This window comes from Lynx rufus, unplaced genomic scaffold, assembly GCF_022079265.1.
Source record: "Lynx rufus isolate CCGP_SWC_20201006 ecotype Redwood Valley unplaced genomic scaffold, mLynRuf1.p SCAF_4, whole genome shotgun sequence".
Classification (NCBI taxonomy): domain Eukaryota; kingdom Metazoa; phylum Chordata; class Mammalia; order Carnivora; family Felidae; genus Lynx; species Lynx rufus.
The window spans coordinates 18,925,905-18,952,983 of record NW_025814856.1 but is presented as its reverse complement, the minus strand read 5'-3'; the positions used below and the strand labels follow the sequence as shown (position 1 = coordinate 18,952,983).

Here is a 27,079-nt window from a genome sequence, read left to right as displayed (position 1 = left end):
GCAAGGTCAACTTGGAAGGAATGTTTTAGCCAAAAGCTATGAGAATAAAAAGTAAACGTAAACGCTGCTTACTCCTTACTGGCTCAAGCCTTTAGTGAAATAAATGAGGATAGGTGACCCCAGAACTGTGCACCAAAGACCCTCCGCCCAATCCCCTCCAGAAAGCAGGCAGTCAGCTCTGAGTTGAAATTCAGATGACACTCCTGTGCTCAGAGCCTAGACCCAGTCAGGGTGTGTGGGAGTGTACCTAGGGCAGTTGAGGGCTAGGTCGAACCCTAGGAGTGAGTTGATCAGTCCCAAGGCCCTGGCATCCAAGGCCAAAAGGAGCACCCATGTGCCTTTCTCCACACTGCACTCTCACACTCCCACCAGATGGGAGACTGATGGCTAGTCCTGCTGGAGCAGGAGGAAGCTCTTACTCCCAGCACTGCCTGGGGACAAGGGGGCAGGGGACCCACAAATCACAGTAACAAAACATTAGACGACTATTTGTTGGTCTCTCGACACTTTATTGGCCATATCTCCCAACATCCCCAAGGCAATTCCACTCACAGAGACACTGAGCAACCTACCCTTGGCCACACTGATGTGATGGGAAGCCAGAATGGGAACCTAGGTCTGCTCAGCTCTGAGCCAAACTATGGATGTCCTTGTTCTTTGCCACCCCAAGAAGGACATCCCCACCCTTGCTTCTATCCCCAAGTCTCCCAGAAATGTGGAGCTTGGGGAATCACAGAGCCATGGGAAATGTCATAAGCATCTGGGTTCTAGAAAGTGCCATCACCTCCCTCTAAGTAGCATTCCAGGAAGAAGGATCAGCCAGGCACTCTGGTAGGCTGGGGCCCTGGTCAGGCTTCTATAAGGCAGCCACACTGTGGCCCAGACCTCCGGATATGCAGGAACCTGGGCCTAAGGAGACAGGGACAAGAGGCCAATCATTGCCTGAATCCCAGGGGATGAGCAGAGTGTGGGAACAGCACATTCTCCCCACAGCCAGAGCTGTGGATGGCCTGAGTGGAAGAACAAATGTGGCTATGACTATGGAGGTAGGGGTGGGGTAGGTAGAGCTCACCTCCCACAGAAATCCTTGCGCACAGCCACGAGATCAAGGGACAGGTCAGGCCGGCTCTGAAGCCAGCTGCCAACAAGCTCTGGATGTCTTGGGTCCACTTCTAAGAAGATGCTCCTACATGGAGGAGAAATGGGTCAGCTCAACCAGGCAGAACTAGGACCTGCACTTCTGGGTTACCTGGACCGGGAGGCGTGGGGGCAGAATGACTGTCAGGGCAGGCCTAGTACACACTGGGACAGATACAGGAGACCTGCCTTATCCATACCCAGAGTCCTTCAGAAGCCAAGGTGCCAGGGCCAAGATGCGGGTAATGATGTCCATGCCCTCCTCCCCACCATCCAGGGCTACTGGGTCTTCATAGCTGAAGGGAAAACAGTGGAAGGTGAGAGTCTGGGACAGGGGGTATCTTAAACTGAGCAGGGCCCTCCACAAAGGGGCCCCATGGAACTTACACTCTGGGCTGAGAGGAAAATCTGAGGACACAGAGGAAGGAGACCCCAAACAGCAGCTCTGATGCCCCTACCTCCTATAGGCAGCAGCCCACCAGGCAGTGCTGGGAGTGCTTAGCGAATCCCACTGACTGATAGCAAGGCAAGGCTGTTCCTATGCTTAGTCTGGAGCGGGGCGGGCGGGGGGGGGGAGCTTGGAACTGGCTAGACCATTCCTGAGAGCCTGGAAAGGGGGAGCCAGCACCTTGACCCACATTACTGCTGCCTCGTCCAAGGGATCCTGGGCTACCCCTAGTTCTCAGCCCTTGTTTGAGAACAGGATGACTCACAGCAAAGCCTGGAGCAGAGTCTTAGTCCCAGCCTTCTTGCTAAGCCCCTACATGACCTTGGACCAGGCATCTTCCCTCTCCGGGCCTCATTCTTCTGTAAAATGATGTACCCATTTGAGCACCTTCTATGTATTCTATACCATGTCTAATGTTATTCATTGCTAAGTCCTCCTCATGGCCCTGCAAAGGTCTATCACTCCCCTTTCAAAGGCAGGAAATGAGGCTCAGAGAAGTTCAGTGGTCTTAAGTGGGAAGGCAGAAGCTGAACCGAGTAGGTCTGTGGGCTCCTAAGTGAACCTCTCTTTCAACATCACTGTCCCTTTCAGTCCCCTCTCCCTCCCTGGCCCTCCCAATGGTGTAGTTCCCCCAGGGCAGACACATCCCCCAAGGCCTTCTCAGGCCTGGCTCCCTCCTATCATACCCTGTACCTGCGGATCTCAGGGGCCAGCTGCTCCATGTCTTGGTGGAAGATGTAGGGAGGGTTGCTGACGACCAGGTCCATGGGGCCCCAGGGCAGGAGGTGTGACCAGCTCCCCTCTATGGTCAAAGGGAACACACAGCAGAGACTAGGTGGCAGCTCTACCTGCCACCATGTCCCTTGGGTAGTCTCCCTCCCCAAGCCACACCATGGGCCTATCTCTGGATATGATAACCCAGACCTGCAAATTAGTGCCCAGGGTCCCCGGCCAGCAGCCTGGCCAGGAGCATGTATACTCTGAGATGGCAACTTTTCACATGGAATATCCTTGCCCTCTCTCCCTCCTCTCAAATCTCAGCTCAAGTGCCACCTTTAGGAAGACCTCTCTGACTGCTTGGTCAATGCAAGAGCCTCTGTTCTCTGTAACCCTACTGGCCCTGCCATATGCTGCCCCATAGCCAGCACATGGACTCGGTGTGTGGAGGGCATGCCTGGCTTTAGTCAGTCAATTCCTGGCAATTCTGCTTGTCCATTCCATCCAGGTGCCAGGTGCCACACCAGGTGTATCACACTCTATGGAGGGTGCATATGAGGCTCAAAGATCTTGTGGATATGTAATGAAGCCAGAACTGCAGCCAGAACCCAAGAACACTCTGCAAAGGTGTGGCTGAGCTGTGCTGTGCCTGGGCCAGGCAGGAGCAGCATGGGTAGGCACTAAAGTATTAAAGTATTCTGGTCCTAAAGCTTTTCTCCTGAGCTTCTGCTCATCTCTTGACAACAAGCAAGCAAGCCCTAGTTAATCTCACTAGTTACAGGGGTTCAGAAAATAACAAAGACCCTGTGGCTGGTCCCTGCATGGGTCAAATCAGCCCAGGAGGCAGCAGGGACTTGCAGGATTGGTCTACGATACTGTGTGTGTGTGTGTGTGTGTGTGTGTGTGTGTGTGTGTGTGTGTGTGTGTTGGGGAAGCCCTCCATCCATCTCTCCACCAGTCAGCACCTGTGCTGAGGATCCCCACCCCAAGGAAGATGGGTAGGGAAGATACCTAAAGTCACATCCAGGGGAACGATCTGAATTCTGTCCAGCAACCGAAGCCTGAAGAGATGGGAAGTGAGGGTGAGCACAGGGGAGGCTCCTGCTTTTGGCTACCAGGACTATGAGAATAAACTCTTCTTGGACTGGCAGTTATCTGGTGCCCACTGTCCTTCATAACCCTGTGGGACCCATGCCAGGCAACCCGACCTCCCCTTTCTTAGGAGTAGAAAACAGACATCAGTGAGTTTAATACCTGAATAGGGACTGAGACCAGGTCCCAAAGTCAGACTTCCCCAACCCTGACCTTCTGTCTCCCCAGCCCGCCTACCTCTGAGCATTCTCCTGGGTCAGGCAGATGGCAGCTTCTCCTTTATCCACAGCAATGACTCGACTCTGCCCCAAGAATAAATGATGGGTATGTAGTGGGCAGGGTGCCTGGAGAGGCCAGGGCTGGGGACCAGAGCTCTCCTCCAACCCCTACTAGAGAGGAGGGAAATACCCAACAGCCATTCCCCTCTCTGTAGCCAGGGTCTGGCCAGAAAAAAGGGGAAAAGAGTTAGAGGCTATGACCATGATAGGCTGAGGGCAGCCCTGTCTTCCCATATCTGGCCACCTCCTCTCAAGTGCTTCTAGCAGAAATGGGTGGGGAAAGGATCTGTGGGACAGTGAGTGGTAATCCCAGTCTACTCAGGGTGGGGCACAGGGACGCAGAGGGGGCTCACCTGGGGAAGCTGACTCAGCAGGCTGAGGGAGATGGCTCCCGATCCGCAGCCCACTTCCAGGATGAGGGGGCCACCTTGGGCTCCCATTGGACAGGAACTCTGGGTCACTTCTTTCAGCACCCATTCAACCAGCTCCTGTGAGGCAAAGGGGTCTGGATCAGAGTTAGTGACAACCCGGCCCTCCAGGGGGTACTGGCACAGAGGCCCAAGCATGGTTAGAGGGGTCAATGTAGGGGGGTGTCTAAAGCTAGACTGAACTTTATGTCAGGCCATGGGCAGGTCACTCTGCCTCTCTAGGCCTCAGATTCCCCACCTGTGAAACTGAGTGGATGATAACCCACCTCATCAGGATGCTGGGGACATTAAACAGAAACACATTCGTGAGACATGAGTCCCATTCCTGGTACATGGTAAAAGTTCAATAAACCTTAGCTAGGCCTTTTATAGACAGCCTCTGTTTTGTGCACATGGCAATGCTAGAACCATGCCTGATGTTCCTCGACCACTTCCTCTTTGACTGGCCCTGATTCCAGAACTTTCCCTCCATTAATCTGTTGGATCCTCACAAATGGTCCATGAGGAAGCTAAGGCCCAGGGGTCAAGGCCCCTCCTGGAGCCTGGTTCACAGCTCATGATGGCCAATTATCAGGGGCCAGAGTGGCCCCAGCTTCTTCATAGAGCTGAACTTAGAAGGCCCCCAGGGAGGGACAGGGAATTGCCTCCATGGAGGTGGGGCATAGTAGGGAGAACACAGTCCCACCTAAGCCCCATATCCGAAGAGGGCTGTGGCATGCATACACAAGGCATGGGAATAAGTGGGCATAGTGTGGTGGGAGGTGCCTGATTGCACCTGCCTTGGGGGCCTGGGGACACTTATAGACACTATCACTTTGGAAACAACAGGCTTTCAAGTCTTGTCCACCCATCTGCTACCTGCAGGGACTGTGCATGGAAACCAATACAGGGTGGAGGTGAGAGTGGAGGGCTGCTGCTGCCCAGTAGCCAACTGTTTCTAATGAGCAGTGGAGTGAGGGCCCAAGCAGCCAGGCATGGAACTGGGAAAGGGCAGTGTGCTTCCTTCTCAAAGACAACCCTTAGGAGAATTTCTCTACTTGGGACTCCTGGAATCCTAGGCAGGGCTGGCTCAGGAATGGGCAAAGGGGTCTGCAAGTGGGTGCTCCCTTCATCTATAAACAGGTCCACCTCTCCAGAAAGGCTTCCTCACCCCCACCGCCCCACCAGGCTCTCTCTACCATGGCTCCTCACCATGAGTCTAAAGTCCAGGATGCAGTTTGCCTTTCCCACCAGACTGAAGGCTCCATGATGGGAAGACCAGGAATCTAACCCATCACAGTGTGTCCCACAGGCAAAGCCTGACCCTCAGAGGGGCCTCCTGGCCACTTTCCAAGGGCTGGGCAAGCTCTCAGTGGTCGTGGGAAGCTACCCTCTAAGTCTCAGACTCCCCTAGGTCCTCCCAAACTCCCAATATCAACAGTCAAGCTCAACAGCTCCAGATCACTCAGACCCATTTGCCATATAAGCTCCTCAGTCCTGAGTCCCAAAAGGCATTTTATCCTTCCAGGCCCCCCAATCCCAGGAGCAAAGCTCACCTGTGCCCAGGGTAGCAAGTTCAAGGCAGGTAGGACTTGGCCTATGGGTTCAACCCTTCCTGTTTCCCTCACTTGCTCCCACTAGTCCTGTACCAGGCACTACTGGAGATTGCAGGGGTGCTTGCAGCAACCTGGGCCCATAGCACTGGGACTACCATAGCGCGAGAAGTCTAGAGCTGTGGTGGGAGATTGCGGGCTCAGCACTGAGGCCACATACTGAGCATCTGGTAGGACAGCTGAGGCTTGTCAGGGGTGTGAACTTCTCTTGGTTTCCTGGCCACAGACAGACCTACCCTGGTTGGAGAATGACCCCTTGGACAGCCACACTGGCCAGCCACCTCACAGAGACACCCCTGACCTCAGAGAGACATACAACATATATGAACGGCCATCTCAGGGAGCGCATGAAGCTGAGTGTCCCCTGGACCCTCTATTACACTCCAGACCACTTGAGGATCAACTTGGCTATGGGACAATTATAGGGGTAGAGACCACCTGCAAGAAGTCCACAAACTTTCCTCCTCACCAAGTGAAGAGCCTCCAGCCTCCATCAGCCTGAAATTGGTGGCTCTTTAGAGGAGGCTGAAAGCTGAGCTGGCCTCAGACTCAGGGCACCTCTTCTAGGTGAGTAAGGGAAGAATCCAAAAACATGATGGGGTGGGGATAGAAGGGAATGTGGGGAACAGACAGCTTCCGTCAAGAAGTCAGCCCAAGGCCTCAGCAGGACCTGACTGCTGTGAGTACCCTCCATTCGGATGCTCTGAGACAGCAGCCCCATGAAGGTGGCACTGCCTCTTTCAAGCTAATCACAGATAAGGCACTGAGCCTCCCATACCCCGCAGAGCCTCATCTTGCCCAATTGGATATGAATGGCTCACACTCTCAGCCTTGGGTTTCCCACTGTACACACCGCCAGCCTGGGGACTGAGCCACCTTCCCACCCACAGGGAAAGCCCAACTCATTGAGCCACATGCCACCTACAGCTTCACATTTCTGACTTCTGCCCCCATCATCAGAAACTGTCCTCCAGTGGATAGAAAGATCACAGGCACCATGAACTGTTCCCTGCACCCACTCTCCCTACTCCCTGCCACAGGCCACGTCCTCTCAAGTTCTTGGTAAAGCACCCCCAATGTGGCTTCACATTGGGGCAAACCTGGCAAGTTCTCAGAAATGTCTGCACAGTGAGGTGAGGACCTGACCTCCCAACCACAGCCTCCCCCTCCATTCTCCCCTCCCCCTGCTCCTTGCAACAGAGCTGCTCTCTGGCCCAGACCCACACAGGAATGGGGGGCCCCCATGTGAGCCAGAGTCCACATTCCACATTCAGAACCCTGGAGCACATGGCTGGTGTCAGATCAGCTCTGAGGGGACTGAAAGGTCATCATGGTAGCTTCCCTCCCATGTCCTGACCCTTGGCAGCCTCAGGAGACAGTAAGTGAGCTCCCAGCCAGAGGTCACATGCTTGGGAAAGACACAGGGTAGCCTCCCAAGAACGTACAGGTGGCAGACCACCACTTCCTGCTCTGGATCTCCGCATTCCATCCCAGCTCATCCAATTCCAGATGGGACAGCCCTATGGGAGATGTGGGGCCCTGACCCAGAGTCAGAAAGTCCGAGTGCTGCCCCCACGCTCCTTCCACTGGCAGCCCTGTGACTTTAGGTAGTTCTCAGATTCCCTACTGTCCCTCCCAGTACTGGGCTGTAAAGTGAGGACCTGGCCTCTGAACCACATGATGTGGAAGTGAATGGGGTCAGAAGGTTTCTTGGCCAGGGGAGAGAGTCTAGGAAAATGAGGTGGGACTCTGGGTACCTGTCTGGGCAGGTGAATGAGGTATGATCTTTCCTAGGAATGTTTGTATGCCTGGGTACCTTTTGAGAAACACTCCTTCTCAGAGCCTGGTGCCCTCTAGCTTGCCCATCAGCCCCACACAGCCCCATCCACCTGCTCTGTTCTCTCTGGCTCCCTATAAGGTCAAGGGGAAGCCCAAGAAGGGCTACAGAAAGCATCTCTCCCACAATAAGGGTGCCTTACCAACAGACAGTATCTAGGGCCACCCAATCCCTAGTCCTAGTAATTTGAGGGACACGGGTAATTACCTGACCAGACAGTGGATCTAAGAGAACCACCAAGTCACAGATTCCCTGGCCCAACCCTTTTATCATGTGGGCCCAGAGGGGTCAATGACTTTCCTGAGGTCACATAGCTGTACCAGGCCTCCAGGTGTCCAGCTGGAGCCCTATCCACTCCACCCATGCCTCCTGAGATAGGAGGAAGGCACTTTCCCCCCATGGATTGGATAGGCCATGTCTGGGAGCTAGGACATTGGTCTGGGATGTGAGGACACTCAAGGAGGCCAGAAGGAGACCTCTACACTCTTGGCCCCACCTACCAAGCCTTCCAGGAGACACCAGTATGGAAAAGCAAGGCCTCTGAGGACAATAATTACAGGGTCCCAGCGCCCCCTGGAGGAAATCTGGAGCAAGACAGGTACCCTAAACCCCACCCTCATCCCCATCCTGCCCTGTCCTGGTGCCACACCTACCTCAGTTTCCGGGCGAGGGATGAACACTGGGGGGGCCATCTTCAGACTGAGCCCTTGAAAGTCCCACTCCCCAAGGATGTACTGCACAGGCATCCTACAGAGGAGGCAGCTGGGTGACATCAGTGCTAGAGCCTGGACCAATAGGACCATGACTGATTTGAGAGAACTTGTGGGATACCAAAAGCGTCAGGGTCGTCCTCCTTGCCCCAGGACTCTGAGCCAAGGCCTTCCCTCCCTCCCTTCTCCCTTTCTACTTGCCTGATTCCCCTCTCATCAACCCCTCAGACCAACACCTTCCTAGTCCTTGGATACTTTCCTCCTCCCTGACCACGAACTAGTTGGGCTGGAGGAAATCAGACATCTGTTCCCCACACAGAGCCCCTCAGGTCTGGCCCATGGATGCTCACCTTTGCAATCGGCAGCTACTCAGCTTCTGCACATGCTGTAGCTGCCAAGGACTCAGGGGCTGGGTCCGAAGTACTGGTCTCAGGCTCTGAAACTGCCCCACAGAGAATGTGAGTGGCTGCCTCCCCTGATCCAAGGGCCTGACCCAGGTTTAGGTGGACAATGCTTGTGGGCCCAACACTGACCACCTTGGTCATCCCTGGATCCCTACTGCCTGGCACACACTGTAAACGTTAGCTGGGTGAATGAATAAGTATCCATCTAAGACACGCCTTCAGAAAAACCCCATCACTCTTAGCTTAGCATTCTCAGTGGGGCAGAAAAGCCTGGATGTTCTTCCCTAAGGTTCTCCCTCCCCCATATTCTGCCCTCTTAACAACACTGCACTTAACTGTTTTGGCTCCAAGGACATGAGCCACGATGTACTCACTGGATGCCTGGGCCTCAGGGATGCCCCTCTTCTCAAAGACTGCAGTCCAGTGGCTCACCACCTCTGTGGCACTCAACAACCCAGCCAGGGGCAGATAGGGTTGCCATGAGCTGAAGGCCCAGCCCCTGGTGCCTCCCTTCCTTCCCAGGCCAGACAGGAGGGCCCGGAGCATTCGGTCCCCAAGCTCCATGTCTCAGGGAAAGGCTTTCCTGAGTGCTCCCAGGTCCCTAAGTCTTCCAAGTGATGTCAGCTGCTGAAGATGGGTCACTGGCTCCAACCAGGTAGAGACGGTCACAGGCTCTGGCTCCTCAAGGTGGCTCTGATCCAAATGTGACTGCCAACCTGGAAGAGAGAAGAACCAGGAGAGCAGCTGAGTCTTGTGTGACCCACTCTTCCCTGACCTGCTGCCTGAGAGAGGGCATGCTCTTGCTCTCCTACCTCCTTAACTCCATTTTAGACCTCACCCACTTATTTGATTCTTCTTGTCTTGGCCAATTATGTTTTCATCATGTTTTTAGCTGAAGTGGGCTGAACCCAGAGCTCAGTCCCTGGTGATGGGTCGGGGCTCAGGCTTGAGGGCTGAACAGATCTGTATCATCTAGTGTGTGCGACTTGGGAAAGTCATTATTTCTGAGTTCCAGTGTCCTCCATAAAATGGGGAGAATAGCATCAACTCCACATGAGCAGTGCAGCAGACAATGAATGTCAAGGGCCTGAGAGTCAGCTCAACACACGGGAGGGACTCAATGTTACATGCTCTTAACTAATATTGCAAGAAGAGAGGAGATTGCCTTTGCTTGGGAGCTTTGCTTTGCTTTTGACATTTTGCATGGACTGATTTGTATGCTAAAATTCTCCCCCTGCCCCGTTTAACCCATAATCCTAAACATCAGCATAAATCCCCAGCCAAAAAGAAATTGACGATTATTTGTTAACTTTATACTTAAGTTATCACAAACAAGATTTAACAGAAGATTTAAAATTAGTGGTCCCCTTTCCCATCGCACGGACTAAGGTCCAAACTAGCATACTGAGCACCTGCTAAGTGTCACACCTTCAGAGACCAGCTGGGAGGGAAAGCGACTTGCCTAAGATCACCTCGCTAGCACTGTCCCAGGCAGGACACAAACCCACGTCCTCCGGTCTCCAGAGCAGCTCTGTCCACCTGAGCGTTGCCCCAGGAGGAGCCAAGGCCTGAAGTCCGGGACGCAGCTTCCCTCTCAGCTCTGCAAAGCATCGTTAATGACCCAGGCAAGGTCGCCTCTCCCCAAGCCTGTTTCCTCATCTATATAACGCGGAGTGGGGGTCTCGAGAGTGCTGCAGTCCAGGGGCACCCGTCCCGGTTCCCATTTCTAGCACGTACCGGCCTGAAGAATTACCGCGCCCGCCCGCCCGGATGCAGAAACTGCCGGGGCATGGCCCCCGGATATGCAAGACCCGACGTGAGCACCCTCGGACGCCTTGCTTCCGGTGTCGGTGCTTCTGAGAAAGGACTCGGGCGGACCCAGTTGCTCAGCTCCAGAGTTCCTAGTGCTACTGGGTTCCACCCGGGAAGGCGCTGCGGGCTGTTGAGGAGGCTGTGAAAGCCACGCGGGGTGCGCCGGTAGTCCACCCGCGCCAGGGTGCGTGGATGTGTGGGAGGTTGCGTCCTAGGAACCAGGTCTCCCCATTCTTCCTGAAGGTCACGGAGGGGACATGGCCCCAGCCCGCGGGGACTACTACGAGCTGGCGTTTGGGTACCCAGCCGCGGTGGTGCGTGGTCAGCCCCAACGGGGCTGTCAGCAGCCAGCCCAGGGTTTGAGAATTGGAGTGCGATGTCCAGGGGCATGGTCTAGCGTAGCCTCTGCACAGGCCTAGCAGCACTTGGATGGATTCCAGTGGTGGGGACGGTAGCAATCTGAGGGCGGGACCCAGTGTTCAAGACCTGGCCGAGAGTGGTCCGAGCTGCGCTGGGGGCCAGGGGTCACTAGACCCCAGGGCCGCTTTTGACCCTCTTGCTCCCAGGTTTTAGGGTTTGGATGCTGGAGACCTGGGTTCGAACTCTGGCTGTTGCCAGCTCACTCTGGGCCTCAGTTGCTCCTTCTATAAAACTCACGGCAGTGTCCCACAAAAGTGTGACCTGTCCCACACCAGTGTGATCTGCTGACACCCTCCTACCACCAGGATCTATTGTTAACTAGATCACTGTTAACTACTATTAAACATGCAGTTTCCTGGGCTCGATCCCAGACCCTTAATCCTCGTAAACTCCCTTGAAAATCCGAAGATTAGAAGGTATCCGAGGGTCCCTCCCCTGAGATGATCGCGCTGTGGATGGAGGCTATTGTGAGGAATATATGTAGGATTGTGTCAGGCTGCCCAATAATAATACCAATCCAATAATAATAATACGATCCTGCTCCCAACTTCTCTGAACTAAGCTACCCCATTTCTAGCCTGGGGTGGGCGTTTACCCACGAGGCCTCTCAGTAGAGCCCATCTGAGCAGGAAGCGAGCCCCAGGGAGGGGAAGCATCTTGCTCTAGGTCACAAAGCCATAGAGGGGCGAGCCAGAGTTCAATGGAGGTCCAAGGACTCCCAGTCCAGTGCTCTCCCCGAGCCTTCAGCGTCCGCCTGCGTTTCGGGCGCACGCGTCTATCTCGGCGGAGGTAGAGCTCCGCCCGAGTTCTAGTGCAAGAAGGGCTTAGCCATCCAAGGTCCTCGACCCTACTTCAGCAAAGGCCACGGGGAGCGAGGGGTGATCTGCAAGAACCGACACCCAGTGTCCGGCTCCTGCTGGGGGCGGAGCCAGATCAGAGCGACAGGCAATCGGGCCAGTGCCGGGCAGGCTCTGGGCCTAACAGCCAATCGGGAGCCAAGAGCGCGGAGCGGGCAGAGAGGCGAGGCACTGGAGCATGGGGGACCCTTGGGGCTACTCGCCTCGGCCCCACCCCCGCGGTGGGTCCAGGCCCCGCTTGTCCCGGCCCAAGCCGACTGAGCCGGCACTCACGGCTGCCGGCGGTGCGCTGTAGCTGGCCCCGCCCCGGCTCGGAGCGCACTGGGAGGGCGGACCTGGGGTCGGACCCGCAGTCCCCGGCCCTGGCCTCCTGCCGATCGCCATCACCCCTAGCCTCTCCGGCTGAGCTCGGCGTCCCAGAGAGGATTAAGTAAGTGCTGAGGTCGCAGCTTCTGTGCAAGAATGGAGAAATCACAGAGTCGCAGAGCGGGGATGGGGATTGGAGCAGGGAGGACTGAAGAACCTGGTAGAGAACGGTATGCGGGTTCTCGGAGGTCGCGGTGCCAACCCATTTCACCCGTTTCATTCTCTTGCCCTTTGGACCCTCAGGCAGTCCCAGACAGTGATGGGCAGGGCCTTTTCTCTGCTTTGGATCGAGGAATAAAGAGAGCCCAGAGCAAGAGTTAAGGGTCTGGCCCAAGGTCATGTCTGGGGTCAGAGGCAGAGCCAAGGAAGAACCTGGGGCTGCTGACGCGTTCAGCCTAGCTGGAGGGAGAGGGCAGAGAGGGATGAGCCCTCATATCCCTCTGCCAACCTTACCCCTTCCTAAGGAGCCATCATTAGTGTGTACACTCCTCACACACACACCCATGCACCTGCACAGGGAGGCACCCCACGTACACCCATGAGCTAGGACAGGGAGGTATGTGTGCAGCCATGAGCTGTGTATCTCCCCCTTCTCCCTAGACCTGCCCTTAGGCAGCTTGAATGGGCCCCCTTCCCACCTTGCCTTACCCTGCGCCCTCTGGCCTGGGAAGACCTAAGCCACACCCTCTTGCCACATCTCCCACCCTCTCCTCCCAAGGGAGGAGGGGGGGGAGAAGAATCATCTCAGGGTGGGTGCTCCATCCCTGCATATGAAGACACACTCCCTGCTCACCTGGTTTTTCCTTGTCTCCGGCAGCCCCTAGCTCCCCTATGGAGGTCCTGTGACCCTAAGAGCCTGCAGAGAAGTCGTGCCAGAGGACCTGACCTTAGCCTCTCTCCCCTTCCTGCCTTCTGGGCTCTCCACACCTGCCCTGCCCCACTGCAAACACAGCCTGGATCACAAAATTGGCTGGGTCCAGGGGCTTCTTTCCCAAGTGGGCTGCCCAGTGGGGAAGGTCTATGCATTGGGTGCTTACTGTGGGCAAGGGTTGCGCTGAGCTAAGTCTTTTCAAGGGACCAGTTCATTCTGCCATTTTAACGAACCTGTGAGGGAGGTGGGGTTTTGTTTTTGTTTTTGTTTTTGTTTTTGTTTTTGTTTTTGTTTTTGTTTTTGTTTTATCTCAGACTCAGGAGAACTGAGACACAGAAGTGGAGTGACATGCCTAAGGTCATCTGACTCTTGGGCAAGTGTTTCCCTCCAGGAAAGGAAAAAGCTGCAGTATTTTTTTCTGCAAGCAGGAGGTGAGGGATATGGGGGGCAGGGAGTGAGGAGATGGGAAATGCAGGGAGTAGGGGTGGGAAGGTGGCTATTACACAGGGGAGAGACTTTTTCTTTCAAACCTCCCCGCCACCTTTCACATCTTCCAAGTACGATCACTGTGGTTATCATACCCTCAGAGAAGGGGAAGGGCTTCATTTTCACCTTCCTAAATCCACATGGGAACTGTACATAAGTAAAGCACATGTCCTGATGTCCCTTGAACTTGCCTTTGCCCTCAAACTTTTATTTCCCCGGTGCCTTCAGAACTTAGGGGTACTTGATGTTACCACTGAGTCCTGTTCTAAGCCTCATGGTTTTTTATTCTTTCTTTTCCAGCACCCAAGGAGCCAGGGAGCTCCCTTTATCCAAGGAGGTGGCAACCTGCAAGTATAGTGGGGGGGCCACAGTCTGGAACACTACTGATGTCAGAATCAAGTTGGCAGGTTGGCTGACCACAGGCAGTCTCTCAGCCAGGGCCCTCTCAGCATCAGCATGAACTCCAGGATCCCATCTGCCAGGGGCTGGTTCAGCAGCCGCCCACCCACCTCTGAGCCTGACCTGGAGCCTGCCACAGATGGGCCAGCTTCTGAGACCACTACCCTCAGCACAGAAGCTGCCAGCTTTAATGACACCAGAATCCCTGATGTGGCTGGTGGCACAGCTGGTGTGGGCACAATGCTTCTGTCCTTTGGGATCATCACAGTGATTGGCCTGGCTGTGGCCATGGTAAGAGCTGGCAGGCTGGGGCTGACCCAGATGGCCGTCAGTTGGAGGAGGGTGGTCAGTGTTTAGATTTTAGAGACTCTAATCAGAAGATAATTGTCTGTTAATGATAGCACGATCTTCCCCTTCTCCAGGTATTTTTCCACTAGGGACCCAGAGACCAGAGAGGCTGCCTCCAACTGGAAGAACCAGAGAAGGTTCTCAGGATACATGGTGTCTTGAGCTGGGCCATGGGGGCCATGTAGGAGTTGGAGAGGGGGTTGTTCCAGGTGGAGGGTCCTGATGGGCAAAAGTTGGGAGGCAGGCAGGGGTTTCAGTGAGCAGCAAGCAGGACAGTGAGGCAAGTGTGGGGAGGGGTGCCATAGGAGTAGAGGCCAGAAGGCGATGGGAATAGAACCTGGGCTGCAGAGTAGGGGTGGGATGCTCTGGGCATGGCAGCCTGCTGGCAATGTTCATTCACTTGGCAGTTATTTACTGGGCATCTGCCCTGGACCAAGCCTTCAGGTCCCCAGGGACTAGGGAGACAAGGTCCTGCCCTGTGTTTCTTTGGGGAAATAGGAGACAGATAAACCAAGGATGCCAAGGGCAGCCTAGAGGGACTGAGTTGGGGTGCACCTGTGGTCCCCTGGGTGGGCTGACAATGGTGGCATCCTGGCCACTGCCCCTTGCAGGCTCTGATGGCTAGCCTTAGGCTCAGGACCAGGTTGCTCTGGCAAATAAGGCTGTGGATGGTCCATCCATGACCTGGCTGGAGCTACTGTTAAACCAAGGTTGCCATATGGGCCCTGTAGGCTCCGGATCACTGCCAGGGAACAACTCCTGGCCAGCAAGCAGGGCCAGGATGCAACACACAGAGTGAGTGGGCTCCCTGGGCAGGAGCAAGGCAGAGCGCCAATGTTTCCCCATGGCACCAATGTGGCAGTTAAGTAAACTGAAACAATCTTACCTCAGGGAAAATGTGGGGTCTGGAATCTGCCCTTGTGACTCTAGGCAAAAGATTTTGTCCCAGGAATTTGGGAGCACTCCCTTACGTTTCATTCTGGAGGAACGTTCAGAGGGCCAGGATAGAGGAACTTCTTGCCCAAACCAGAGAGGTAGGAAGATTGTGGGACAAAGGCAATGGAGGGCAGAAAATAGCTCTTGGGCACTAGGGAACAGGTTCAGAGATGCTCCCTGAATGCTGCTTCCTCTCCTCTCATGCCAGCCCCCAGCAGGGCCATGTTGGGTATGAGGAGAGGCAAATCAGTGCCAGGTTGTGTGCCTCACACAGATGGAGTGGTATGGGAGGGCTTCCTGGAGAAGGCAGCACTGCAGCTGGATGGTGAGGGGTGGGAAGATTTGGAAGGAAGGTATGTGGGAGGGTGGTGTCAGTAGTTGGCGCAGAGGGAAGAGCAGGACCATGGCATGGAGATTTGTTAAAGGTTTTGGACTCTCGTGAAGACCCATCTGTAGGACAGGACCACAGGGCAGTAAGGAGGGTTTGGAGAAGGGCCAGAGTAGAGGGAGTAGAGGGAGTCCAGGTGCTTGGGCTGAAGCTGCTGGTTCAGGGCAGATAGGGGGCTGGGTCTGAGACCTGGAGCTCCCCCAGCATCCTTTCCACAGGACAGCAAGGGTATCATCCATGTGTGACCCCTGGAGGGGATGGAAAGCAAGGGGCAAGTCAGTTTCTTTTCAGGCCTTTGGGGTTTCCGAGGAAACAAGCAGCAAGAGGAACTCTGGGCCAGGCTGGAAACCAAACCAGATTCAAGCTGTGAATGAGGCACAAAGGATATGAGAGCCACAGAGGACAGACTCTAGGGACATGGCTTTTCCCCAGGCAGAAGTGGTCATTCTCCTGGCAGCCAGAAACCACCAGTTTAGGGAACAGCCAGGTCGTGGCAGAGGTCCCTGGAGTCCCTGCCCTGGTGGCCAGCCCTTCTTCCCTTCTCAGTGCTTTGTATCAGGATGTTCTGCTCCCACCTGGAGCTCTTAGGTCTTGCACGTTTCCTCAAGCTGCCTAGGCCTTTATCTTCCAGTCTGTACCATGGGGATTAGGACCCAAGGCCTTTCTACGTTCCTCCAGCATCTGAGCTCCGGTGTTCAGTCTGGGCTGCTATTCAGGGGCTCACGCTCTCCTCCCCAGGCCCCGTCCACTGAAGCCCATCAGCCTCCCATGGAAACCTCAGAAGCCCAGCCCAGAGCCTTGCCTAGAGCCACAGCCCTGCAGAGTTTGGCCCCCTGTTCTTTTTGCCCATCCATGGCTCTGGGGAAGCCATGTACTCCCTGGGGAGAGTTGAGAGGAGAGGGTGTGCTGAAATCTTCCCTCCCCCCTCAGCCCTGAGGAGTCTGAGGCAGGTGCTGAGCCGCTGAAACCACAGTCTATATTGGCAGAGATAGGGTCCTCCTGTCTGCAGGCCAGGCCTGACTGCGTGGTCTTCCCAGGCTGGGCTCCTCAAGCACTGGCCTGCTCCCCACCTCCAAGCCCAGGCACTGTCAGCAGCTGATAAATGTCAAAAGGAGGCACAAATGCAGGATATGTGTGTCCCTGGGAGGGAATCCCCTGAGGACATGGGGACCCACACTTCTCCCCATCATCAGCCTCAGGATGTCCCCTGTCCCAAGGGACTGCTGACTAGTCAGGGACTTCATTCCCAGCCATTTGACACTGCTCCTTCTCTTGCAGGTTTTATACATCAGGAAGAAGAAGAGGTAACTCCCCAGTTGCCACCCAAAACTCCAGCCTGTTGGCAGTGTTGGGCTGGACTCTAGGAGACATGGGTGGGAAAAGAGTCCCTCCAACATTGGGGCCCCTCTCCCTGGTCAGGGAGTCAGGTCCTCTTCTGCCCACTCATGGCTGGGGATGAATACTTTCCCTCCAGGAGTGCTGAGCCACCCTTGCCCCAATACCCTGAGCTCCAGGTCACTGACTCCCCTACCCTGCCTGGCCCGCAGAGGCTGTGGATCACACAAGGCCCTGGCCTACGCAGTCCCCATGGACCCCACAGATGATGCCTCCATGGGCCGTGGCCCCATCTGGTCCCAGGAGTGGGTAACTAACAGAGGGGTGGAGGTGGTACTGCAGGTACAAAAATAGCTTTCATTTAATCCCAGAGGAAACCTCAGGCCCCCTAAGCATAGCTGTGTGCTATGGCTCAGCTGGGCATCAGGCAGGGCCCAGAAGGCTGGAGGGAGGGCAAGGACCTGCCATGCCCCCAGCAGCCTCCCCCCACCCCCAGGCTGGAGAAGCTCCGCCACCAGCTCATGCCCATGTACAACTTCGACCCTACGGAAGAACAAGATGAACTGGAGCAGGAGCTGCTGGAGCACGGGCGGGACGCTGCCTCCATGCAGGCTGCTGCCTCTATGCAGGCCATGCAGGGCAAGGTGGGCACTAACCAGGCTCCCCACCCAGGCTGCAGGCTGCAGGCTGCTCATGAGTCCTCTGCCCCCACCCCTCCCTCCTTTCTCATGCAGCTTTCCAGCACCTGCCATACAGTCAAGTGGGTATATGGGTTTTGTCAGGTTTGTTTAGAAACAGGTAGAGTTTCCCTGTGGCCACCTATAAACTGACTGCATGAGGCCAGGGCAGCCCTGGAATCCAGCCCAGCTCTACCCCTGCTAACGTAGTGATCTTGGCAGCCCCTTGGCCTCTCTGAGCCTCTGCTTTCTTGTCTGCAAATGAAAGTCCTAATTCTTGACCTTTGTGCCCCCACGCCTTGGTTAGGAAAGCAGGAGAGGACTGATGGGAGAGATTGTTGGAACTGGGAGGCTGGTGCCTCTGCCCCCTGAGGGCCCTGGTCCTGAGCACATCATGATTGGGGTCAGATTCTGGAACAGAGGCACCTCTGACTACACTAGGGGGTTCCTAGCAACTGACAAACACTGGGTGTGTGGAGACCCCAGCCAAATTCGCCTCCTACATCCAAAGGGTTAGGTACCTGTGTGGTCACCCTGTCAGAGCCACTGGGCTGCATGGCCATTTGCCACCAGTCCCTAAAATTCCCAAGGGCCAGAGCAACATGAGGAGGCCTGGTCTCTCCCTGACCCATGAAACCCCTTTGCATTTCTCCTTGCCTTGGCCCCACAGGTTGCTTGGGGGGGGAGGCGCTGGCCCTGCCAGGGCAGAATTAGGAGACTGGATTCAGGAAGAGTCCAGACTGGAAGTCCAGAGACCTCCTGATTTTGCCACCAGTTCTGTGGCAACTGATCAGGACACATTCCCCACTTGGGATATTTGGGAAATCAGGCTGAGAACCTTGGTCCACCCAGCCCATGGGACTACTGACAATTTGACAGTTTTTTCCTGTGTGCCTCCCTGCCTCCTCTGGTCCAGCCCCTGTGCTAGAGCTAGAGGATACAGAGGTGGGCCCCCTTCTGCTGGGAGAAAGTGGTGCATGCATAATTAATCCAGCCTCTAGGCCCACAGGGCAAGTGCATGCTAGCAAACTGGTGGGGGGGGGGGGGTCATCTGAGCCGGTTGGTATATCCAGGGTGAACTTGCAAGGAGAGCATTCCAAATGGAAGGCGTAGCTGGTGCCAAGTGAAAACAGACAAACCCGGAAGCAAGGGTGGAGGTGAATGGCCTTGGTCAAGGTCCCTGATGCCCCTGTCTCTCTGCAGACCACTCTCCCCTCTCAGGGCCCACTGCAGAGGCCCAGCCGGCTGGTGTTCACCGACGTAGCCAATGCCATCCATGCATGAGTGCCCCGGGGACAGGCCTGGACTTCTGATGAAGACACCTGCCACAGTGCCCATTGAGCTGCCCACTCCGTGATTGTTAAGACCTACTCTCAGGACCTGCCCTGCCAAGGCCCAGCTATTCCCAGGACCCACCTGCTGACTCTCCAGGCTCTAAGAGAGGCCCTGGCCAGGCAGGCTGGACATCTGGCTACTGATGTCCCCTGATCTGAGGGCCCTGGCATGGAGGGCATCCCTCATGTCAGGAAGGTTGAGAGCTATGCTAGCTTCCTTGTGTCCTCCCCAGACTCCTTACATCATGGTCTGCTCCTCTAATGTGGAGGAAATGGGGGGGGGGGGGGGGAGACATGGGATGGGAGGGGAAAGGAGAGAGGAGTAGGGAGGGTTTCCCCTTTGTCAGGGAGAGACCTGTCTTCAGAATCTGGAGCCTCCTCTACAGTGCGGAGAGGCAACCAACCGGGTCGCCCCAGGAGAAGCCCAGGGATGAAGCAAGAACTGCCAAGTGGGCAAGGATGCCAGGAAGAGGGCTGCTCCTACCCAAGGCCCATCTGTATTTTGGAGGGTCCATGAGGCCTCCCAGCCACCCTCCCTGGCAGCCAGCTGTTGGCTGGGAAAGAGCAAAGGAAGTAGGGGAACGGGTGTAGAGGGACACAGTGCCTGGACCTGCTGAAAGGCCTCAGACATGTGCGTGAATGTGCCCATGTGCAGGGTAGGATGTGCGTATCCCAGCACAGGGTAGGATGAAGACCTTCTGCATGGGCCCCACCCTCCAAGTCCACCCCACCCCTTGATGTGTGTGAGAGCACCAGGATAGGCCACCTTCTCTGCCTTCAGTGTTCGGGACTGAAGGGAAAGGAAAGCCAAGGTGAAGGTCCTGCTGCCCATCTCATCTCTTCACTGGACTCTACAAGCCAGGTAACCTGCTTCTGAAAATGGTTCCCTGTCCTGGTGTATATTGGGGATCTAGGGTTGTGGGAGAGGCTACTGGTCTGAGGGCAGTGATCACAGGCTATGGGCTATCTGGGGACTTCTGACTGCCTGAAACGGGGTGGGGGTAGCCCCATGGGAAACACCTATTTGATAGCATTTGATAGCATAGCCCACCCACCCGTTGTCTACCCACCCCACATCCCTCAGGAATTCTACCAGTCTGGGGCATGTGAGCAAGGCATGGGGCTAAGCCAGACCCCAGGAGCTGAGCAATTTTCTACTCTGAGCATGCATGCGCACGTGAGCATGCACAGAAGCATGCCCCCATGCCCAGCCGCGCCACCATTGCTGTCCTCCGCTTTCTGGAGGAGATGCGGGGGCAGCAGCACAGACCTTCTGTTGGGCAAATACCATGTGTCAGGATGTGAGGGCCAAGGAGGCCCGTGTAGGGAAGATTTGGGATGTATTCCCTCCTCTAATGCTATAAATACATTAGCACTTGAACCAACTGGAGGGCTGTGGGTAATTTAGGATGCACAGACGCTGTAATTTAACTCACAGCATCTCCATGTGAGAGCATTAAAGATGTAATTAAGATGTTTACACAAAAAGAGTGTGAGTCTGTGACACTTGGGGTGTGAAACACCAGGAGGGACAGGATGGGTGAAGGGCTGTGTGGGGGCCTGGCATAGTCACTTGGAGCCCAGCTATGAGCTGGCAGCTCCATTGGTTTTCCTTGAACTATCTGATGAAATGCCTCTGGCCCTGAGTTCAGGCTGCTGTGGGGCCTCGTGTCTCAACTGTGGGATGGAGTCACAATGCCTACCATCCCCTTGGGTGGAGAGGCAAAGTGGACAGGACCTTGTGGGACCTGAGGAAGGAGGGGGCTTGAGCCCCAAGGACTAGGGGGAGGTGTGGTGCCTCAGGATCCATAGGAACTGGGTCTGAAACACAAAAGGGAACACAATAATGTGGTCTTTCCCAGATCACAGGGTGCAGGGAGTGGGTAGAGTTGGGAAGCCTTGAGGTCATCTGTGTGGAAACCACCTACAGGGTTCAGAAGGGTTTGGGGAGAATGACACCAGGGTGACCAACTCTCCTGGTTTTCTCAGGACTGCCCAATTTTAGCATTGAAAATCCCACAAACCAGGACTCTAAGTGATATCCAGATCCTCCCCTAAAGACCTGAGCCTTCAGGCCAGCATAGGAAACAAGGACAGGGTGAGCAGCAATTCCATGGCGGAGGGCTAGGCTGGGAGCCGGGATTGCAGGCCAGGGCCCTGGGTAAAGGTGATGCCCCAAGCATTCCATAGGCCACCCTCATTGGGGTCACACAGATGGGCCTGTCAGTGATGACCCTGGTCTCACAGACTAGCAGAAGGATTCTTAAGGGTCATGGGGTGAGAGGAGAGGGATGGATGGGCTGTGTGCCCCCCATCCTGCTGGATAACCCCTCAATCCAAAAATGTGGGAGCTACAGAAGACTCAGTGTCTAAGGGACCCTAAAAGAATGAGGCCTATGGAGTAAGGCTAGCACCTAGGGACTAGGGCCAGGATGGAGGCTTCAGGAGGACCCTGTCACCATTCTCTCCTGCTGCCTGCTCCATGCCCTTTCCAAAGGGTGGGCCCAGGTAGGTGGACAGTACAACTTTTTGTGAGTGACAGGGCCACTGCCTCATCCCTATCCCTTTGCAGATCCCTCCTACCCACCTTCTATTTGCTAGCTCTCTCTCCCAATCCTGGAGGAGACCCAAACTCCCTGCACATTCCTAGGTCTTCCACAGAGCATGGGATCAATAAATATCATGGTGGAAGGATTCAGTTGATGTGTCCTTGTGACCATGGGCCTGGCGGGCTGACCAGAACTCTCTTCACCAGAGAAGGAGGCCAATGGGGTGAGAAAGTCACCTGCCTGACCTATCGCTCCTGAACTTGTCTGTTAAAGGAAGCCCTTGTGAAATGCCCCTGCCACACACACACATACATCGCTAAGCGAATCCTCTATAAATGAATAGCAACCAGGGCTTCAGGGTAAAAGCTGCAGCAGTTTGCAGTGGGTGCTATCAGCATGGACGTAGATGGGCACCTTCAGAGGAAGCCACCTTGTTTAGTGAAGTGAAGTGTCAACTTCCAGCCAAAGTGTATACAGTAACCCCACTGCCTGGCTGCAGGCAGACATCAGGGACACCTTCAGAATGTAAAGGTCGTTCTTGTGGAGGTGAGCTCAGAAACCAGTAGCAGTTTAACCTTGTTATGGATTCCTTCCAGAAACATTACCGAGCCCAGCACTGTGATCCTGTCAGTGAACCAGCTCCATTGGTTGGTGTCTGCACCTCCATTTGAGATGGGAGGAAGCAGGTGTCAAATAGGAAAAAAGGATGACTGTGTGTGTGTATGATGTGTATACATACATACACTATGTCTGTATATCTTTATATCTACATCTATATGCAAAAGAACGCAGGGATTAGGGCCAGGTGTGCCTGGGGGGGCATTCAGAGGCTGAGGGCAGATAACCCACCCTATCCTGTCCAACTGCACCCCTCAGCGGTCCTCAGTGTGGAGCATCTTGGCTGAGGGTATCCGAGGGAACCCCAGGAGCCGCTGGTCTGGCACCCCATCCAGCCTGGCCTCTGTGGGCTCAGGACAAGGGGAACTGCAGGCAGAGGTATCTATGGTTGTACAGAGGCCTCTTTTGAAAGGCCAGTGAAGCTGAGAAATGAACAAGAACTGTGTAAGCAGAAAGTACAGGGAGAGGAGGAGGAGGCGGGGGAGGAAGAGGAGAGTGTGGAGAACTTCAGGTACAGTGGAGAGGGGTGAGGCTGGGATGCTGTCCCATCTGCGCCTGGGTCTGCCCTCTCTCACCCCTACCTCAGAGCCCCTTGGCAGTGGTGCTCACCCCCACTCATCACTCTGGCCTCTTGGATTCTGCAAGTAGAAGATCAGGGTAGGTGTCTGTTCTCCCCAGGGGGAGACCACCTCCACACACCTGTGGGACCTAGAGGAAAGTCAGCAGGCATAGGGGGCTGGGGAGGAACAAAAAATAGGGATGGTCTCCTCCACCACAGAGGAAACCCTGGGTCTAGAGGCTCAGCCCAGGAGGGCATTTGTGTGGGGAGCAGAGGGCTAGGTGGGGCTGAGACCTGTCTGGGGAGGGGGTTCCTTTTCCCAGCCTCTGGCTGGAGGTACGCAATCTGGGTCAGAGACCTCCCTGCCACCCTGAGCAGGATTTCCCCTCAGCTTTGGAGGGTCCCTTTCTTTCTCACAGCTCAGCTTGAAAGGTAACTCTCTGGGTGCCTGGATGGACTATGAATTCCTGTGTGGGCTGGAGGTCTGGGCAGGGCGGGGAGGACCAGAGTATCTCTCACTGGGGAACAACATCCATCATGTCTGATGCCCACAAATGGCTGGAGAAGGAGGGTTTTCTCACTCCCATTTCATATGTGAGGACCTTGCAACTGAGCAGTCAGAGGCAAGCATCCCAGGGCCCTGTGTACAGCCAGTGGGCACATCAGAGCCTAGATTCGAACTTGGTACAGCCTGGGCCCAGGGCCCACAACCCATGTGGCCCAGGCAGGCCTTTGCATGGAGTCTCTCAGGGCACAAATCTGCCTGCACCCACCAGGATGGCCCAAAATGCTCTAAGCCCCCACCTTCCTGGTCTCTTTAGCCTGGCAGATCTGGTCTCCAGACCTCTTACACATAGGTAGCTCAGGAGAAAGGGCCACAGGTTCAGCCCAGCTTTCATAGGTGAGGGCTAGGACTAGGTCACTTCTGAGGCTTCATGGCAGCCTGGATCCTAGCCCCATATCATCCAGGAGTATATGTGTGGTATTGCATGGGAGGATCCATGCCTTGTCTGCTAGCCCTCTGTTCTGAAACATTGTCACTAGGTGCCAGCTCTCCTACCTGGGGCTGCCCAGCCCCACAGGTGACTGTCAAGAAGTGCCCAGTCTCCCAGTCTCACACTTGTCCAGCTCCTGCCTTCCTGGATGTCAGCTTCCTGGATGAAAGTGTCCACTTGCTGGGGCTTCCCAGGGTCTTCTGGCTGAGATCCAGCCAGTCCCCTCAGCTTCTCCTATACCCGGCTGCAACCTGCGGTCTGGCCTGGGAGAATGTAGGGAGGGGAAAATGGCAGATGTACCAGCCATTGGGGCTGGTGGGCCCCCTGTCCTCTACCCATTGGTTGAACAGGAGAGAAAGGTGTTCACCCTGGCCATTCCCATTCGCCCAGCTCTTAGTACACTTCCTTTGGAGGTCTGGAGGCCTGGAGGCCTGGGTTAGGAGGGGCAGTCAGCTCTACTTCCTGGGGTATGACAAGAGATAAAAGACTTCAGGGTAATAACAATGCCAATAATAATAATAGCAATAATAAATCATAATGATGCATGATTTATTGAGCTCATGCCATGTGCCAGACCTAGTGGATCACTCACGGAGGGAGGAGGGTTAGGTCAGCCTTCCCCACTGCCAGCAGGAGTGCCATTCAGCTCAAAGGTATGCATGGCTGAACAATGGCCAGAATCTGGTCCTGGTAACAATTACCCTTGATTAGCACATCCTACACAATCTCGCTTTATTCCCAGTGTCCATTATGAGGGCCTACCGTCATTCATCTTACAGGGGAAGACATCAGCACCCAGAGACTGAGGTCATCAGGCTCAGAGCCAGGCACTTGGCTTTTCTTCTACACCGTTCCAGAAAGGAGTCTCAGACAAACCCTAGAAACAGTAATGGGGCCTGAGAGGGCACCAGAAGGCACTGCCTACTTGGGTTCCCAAGCTGCCTCTCAGACTCCAATGCCAGCCTGTGCTGCTACCTGCTGGTAGCTGCAGGCACTGCAAGGGGCCTTCCTGCCCCCAGCCTCAGCCATGTCACTTGTCTGGAGCTCCCCGCACCCTGCACCCCCACCCCCACCCCGCACTGCCAGTTCTCCTCAGGCCCCATCCTTGAATCCCTCCCTGCACTCAGCCTCTCCCTCATTTGGTGTGGAGAGCAGCCCTCACGCTGCAAGCCCCACGTCAAGGGTTCATCTGGCGATGCCAAGACTAGGGTGAAGTGAATAGGGGCCTAGGGTTCCAAACGTAAGGAACCACTCACTCAGATGGCACATGCACCAACCTGAGCATGAGTGCCTCCTTAAATTTGTGCCCTGGGTGCCTCATGTGCCTCGTCCTAGTCCTGGCCCTGCTGCTGAGGTCCCTCTTGGTCAGCGCCCAGCAGGCAGACACTAACCCCCCATCTCACCCCCACTCCCATGCCAGCAGGTTGGAGGACCCAGGAGTCCATGCAGTGAGAGGGAGGGCCCCTGCCCTGGCTGGAGCTCGTGGAGATGCTCTTCACTGGCAGAAGGCTGAGAACACCAGATTATGACAGACTTAAGGGACTTAGCAGGAGCTCAATAACGGGTCAGTAAGGTGACACTCAATAAGATGAAGTCTGGGGCGAAGGAGGAGGGTAGGGCTTCTGCTGTGAGTCCCTGCAGGTGGGTCAGACCCAGAATCTGTGTGGGGGAACCTCCTGGGACACTTGCAGGCAGAATCAGAACCCATATAATGCCCCAGCAGCCCCAAAGTGTGCGTTCATATTACAGATGGGGAAACTGAGACACAGAACAGTAGGGTTGCTCAGCATGAGGCAGGGCCTGGATCTGACCCCAGAGGGCAAACCCCAGAGCTCACACCCAACACTCCCAAAGAAGGAAGAATGTTTTCTGAAGACAGAGCTGCCCCCTCCTCTTGCCCCTCACTCGTTCCCTTCAAACGGTCCCAGCTCCCACACCAGGCCCTCTGCTGGATTCCAGAGCTGAGGGGGCATCCAGAAGGGGCTGGCTGTGGGAGAGTCCCACCTGGTGTGCAAGCCAGAACAGTGATACTGACAGCAACAACATGCCCCTCCCCAGGAAGTGACAAAGATGCAGGTCAGGTGACAGGAGAATTCGAAAGAGGTCAATCACTTCTGGCTGGGGGCAAGGCAAGGCTTTCACTGTGTTGGACCTTGCACAGAGTTTGGACACAAGGTGGTGGGAGATGTTTCAGGCTGAGCAAGGTATAAGGAATGATGGGATTTCTCACAGCCAGGGCACTGGGGATGGGGATCTCACCTGGCAACCCCGCACACGTGGAAGGCCTACATTGTGCCAGACCAGCCCTACATGACATGACCACACTGCCTCTCTACAAAGTAACCCCTTGTCTTCTACACTGGTGCAGGTAGGAGAAGGGATGCATCAGAGGCTTCTCTGCAAGAATCGTCAGGAGAGTGGTGCTGCTGCAAGGCTCCCCTAGACAGACCACACCCATCTCCTCCGCTACCCCCAGAGGCCCCCAGGAGGCCCAAGTGCTGACCTTCCCGGGCTTGAGTGGGTGGAGCCAGCACGGTTTCCCTCCTGGAGACAAGAGCACTCAGTTCTAAGCCCTTTCCCAATGTGACCACCAGGTGGCGGTGCACGCCCAGATTAGGGGGTTGGTTGGTGGGGCAGGGTGGCGGGGGAGGCAGGTGGAGGCCGGCTGAGGGATGGGGGCAAGGGCGGGACTCCGGGTGAAATTTAGCCTTGGGGCGTCTCTCAGGACTCTTGGATGGCTGGTGCAATGAAGCTGTTCGCTTCGTCCCCACCAGGAGCAAGTCTGGACTGGAGCTGGGTCAGGGCAACTGTTCTTGGCTGTGGCCTGAGCCACCAGAACGGAGCCCTGTGCATACTAGGTACTCAGGGCTATTTACTAAATAGAGGATCGATAAATGGGTCTTGCATCACGGAAATTAAATGAGTTAATGTATAAAAAGCACATGGAGAGTCTTCAATAAATGTATGTAGTTATTTGTACTTCTACTATGAAAGATGGCTCTTCCCAGAGCACAGGCCCTAGAAACCCCACCCATCTTGGGCCTAGGGGGTCTAAGCGGGCCCCACCCCAGGATCTAATTAGCCTTGACAGCAGGGGATAAAAACTGAACCCCAAAGTGTCTCACCTTTCAGCAGCAACCCTGTGGATATTTGGGGCCAGCAGGGGATTGTGCCAAGCACTGAGGGTGGCAGAGGGCCTGGGCCCCCCTCACCTTCACCAGGGGTCTTCCATAGGGAGGAGAGACAGCCAGCCTTCTCCTGCCCCTGACAGGGCTGGCCAGCTGGAAGGTTCAGCTGGCTGGAGGTTGGGCAGGGGTGAAGCTGGGGGACATGCCCTTTGGTGGTCATGGCCCAAGCTCACAAATCAGCAGATCACTCCTTCCTGGAACTTTCTCACTGCCACCTGTGTCTATCCTGACCTCCACTGTAAATGCCTGTCCCATCTTTACCTCAAATCCTTGCAGTGCCCACACAGGCATCACACAG

At 55.4% G+C, this 27,079-nt stretch overlaps 2 protein-coding genes across 6 annotated transcripts; one reads left to right on the top strand and one right to left on the bottom strand.

Moving 5' to 3' along the window:
* Positions 1–488: 488 nt before the first annotated feature.
* On the bottom strand, positions 489–10,440 carry HEMK1 (HemK methyltransferase family member 1). 5 transcript variants are annotated; one of them, XM_047096789.1, is made up of 11 exons: positions 10,381–10,440; positions 8,980–9,359; positions 8,590–8,681; positions 8,183–8,276; positions 4,026–4,160; positions 3,632–3,696; positions 3,314–3,363; positions 2,279–2,387; positions 1,338–1,433; positions 1,073–1,186; positions 489–909 (listed from the first exon to the last, which is right to left on the bottom strand). In XM_047096789.1, exons 2-11 carry the CDS (start codon positions 9,205–9,207, stop codon positions 849–851), a joined length of 1,044 nt encoding a protein of 347 aa, XP_046952745.1. In that variant the 5' UTR covers positions 9,208–9,359; positions 10,381–10,440; the 3' UTR covers positions 489–848. The 5 variants fall into 5 exon arrangements, with proteins under 5 accessions (XP_046952745.1, XP_046952749.1, XP_046952746.1 ...); XM_047096793.1 differs by lacking the exon at positions 10,381–10,440 and having other exon boundaries at positions 8,183–8,314; positions 9,018–9,110; XM_047096792.1 differs by lacking the exons at positions 489–909; positions 1,073–1,186 and adding an exon at positions 1,851–1,944 and having other exon boundaries at positions 1,328–1,433; positions 2,272–2,387.
* A 1,508-nt stretch (positions 10,441–11,948) lies between these two features.
* CUNH3orf18 (chromosome unknown C3orf18 homolog) lies at positions 11,949–19,145 on the top strand. Its single transcript, XM_047097406.1, has 5 exons — positions 11,949–13,400; positions 13,756–14,145; positions 16,805–16,830; positions 17,358–17,505; positions 18,742–19,145. Exons 2-5 carry the CDS (start codon positions 13,912–13,914, stop codon positions 18,820–18,822), a joined length of 489 nt encoding a protein of 162 aa, XP_046953362.1. The 5' UTR covers positions 11,949–13,400; positions 13,756–13,911; the 3' UTR covers positions 18,823–19,145.
* Positions 19,146–27,079: the final 7,934 nt, after the last annotated feature.

What these genes read in the sequence shown, in the direction of transcription:
- HEMK1 (XM_047096789.1), bottom strand. Translation starts at nt 9,207, where the DNA reads ATGGAGCTTGGGGACCGAATGCTCCGGGCCCTCCTGTCTGGCCTGGGA. An exon ending in TGGCTTCTGAAGGACTCTGG is followed by an intron (nt 1,187 to 1,337) that starts GTATGGATAAGG and finishes TCCTCCATGTAG; the next exon opens with GAGCATCTTCTTAGAAGTGG. An exon ending in CGCAAGGATTTCTGTGGGAG is followed by an intron (nt 910 to 1,072) that starts GTGAGCTCTACC and finishes CTGTCTCCTTAG; the next exon opens with GCCCAGGTTCCTGCATATCC.
- CUNH3orf18 (XM_047097406.1), top strand. Translation starts at nt 13,912, where the DNA reads ATGAACTCCAGGATCCCATCTGCCAGGGGCTGGTTCAGCAGCCGCCCA. An exon ending in TTGGCCTGGCTGTGGCCATG is followed by an intron (nt 14,146 to 16,804) that starts GTAAGAGCTGGC and finishes CTTCTCTTGCAG; the next exon opens with GTTTTATACATCAGGAAGAA. An exon ending in TACATCAGGAAGAAGAAGAG is followed by an intron (nt 16,831 to 17,357) that starts GTAACTCCCCAG and finishes CCCCACCCCCAG; the next exon opens with GCTGGAGAAGCTCCGCCACC.